The 927-nt window shown below is 42.2% G+C and overlaps 1 protein-coding gene across 1 annotated transcript; it reads left to right on the top strand.

Moving 5' to 3' along the window:
- Positions 1-529: 529 nt before the first annotated feature.
- Positions 530-762, top strand: SARC_15171 (hypothetical protein; the record flags this gene model as incomplete). The annotated part of the gene is made up of 1 exon (XM_014290703.1): positions 530-762. A coding segment is annotated over one exon (233 nt), but the record flags the coding sequence as incomplete, so codon positions are not given.
- Between the last annotated feature and the right edge of the window lie 165 nt (positions 763-927).

The raw sequence follows: 927 nt of genomic DNA, 5'->3' as shown, positions 1-927 counted from the left end.
TTTTGAGAGCAAAGCATTTGTCCAATGTTGTTGAGTTGTAGGTGATTATATCCAGTGCATATCCGAATGTCTGTTGCTGCATGCGATGGGTTGGGTGAGCATATGTAGTTATTGTTGGGTTGTCTGCTACTAAACACTATTGACACTATTGCTCAGGATAAAGTGCTTGTCTAATGGCTTTGTATTGTAGCCATTTGATAAGCACTTTGTCTTGTGCATATCCGAATGTCTGTTGCTGCATGCGATGGGTTGGGTGTGCATATGTAGTTACCATTGGGTTGTCTGCTACTAAACACTATTGACACTATTGCTCAGGATAAAGTACTTGTCCAATGGCGTTGTATCGTAGCCATTTGATAAGCACTTTGTCTTGTGCATATCCGAATGTCTGTTGCTGCATGCGATGGGTTGGGTGTGCATATGTAGTTACCATTGGGTTGCCAGCTGCTGCGACTGTTAATCTGTGGGTATACGCATTCCGTATCAACCATAACCACCTCACTCATATCAATCGATTGCTTCCCTATAGGAGTGGCAAGCATTGTGGCGCTAGTGGTTCTGGTGACTGTGATCACTGCCGTGCACATCCACAAAAGACGCAGGCAGCGAGGGAGGCGTATTACGTTGGTAGATGACTCGAAGTTACAGCTGGCGTTAAGGAAAGAGGGCCTGAACGAATTAGAGGCATTTACCTACCGAAAGCCTACGGAAAAGGATGACCTTGAAGGTACACGGCTGACACTCCTACCTTTCAGTTTCTAGATTCTTATACGTCATCAATACAGTGTGAAACTTAGTGTGTATCATATATATATATATAGGTGTTCTAATATATAGGTACAACTCAGTGTGTATCATATATATATATATAGGTGTTCTAATATATAGGTACAACTCAGTGTGTATCATATATATCGGTGTTCATAC

This window comes from Sphaeroforma arctica (genome assembly GCF_001186125.1).
Source record: "Sphaeroforma arctica JP610 unplaced genomic scaffold supercont1.5714, whole genome shotgun sequence".
NCBI lineage: Eukaryota > Ichthyosporea > Ichthyophonida > Sphaeroforma > Sphaeroforma arctica.
Note: the sequence above shows the minus strand (reverse complement) of the source record. Positions and strands in the feature narration are given on the sequence as shown.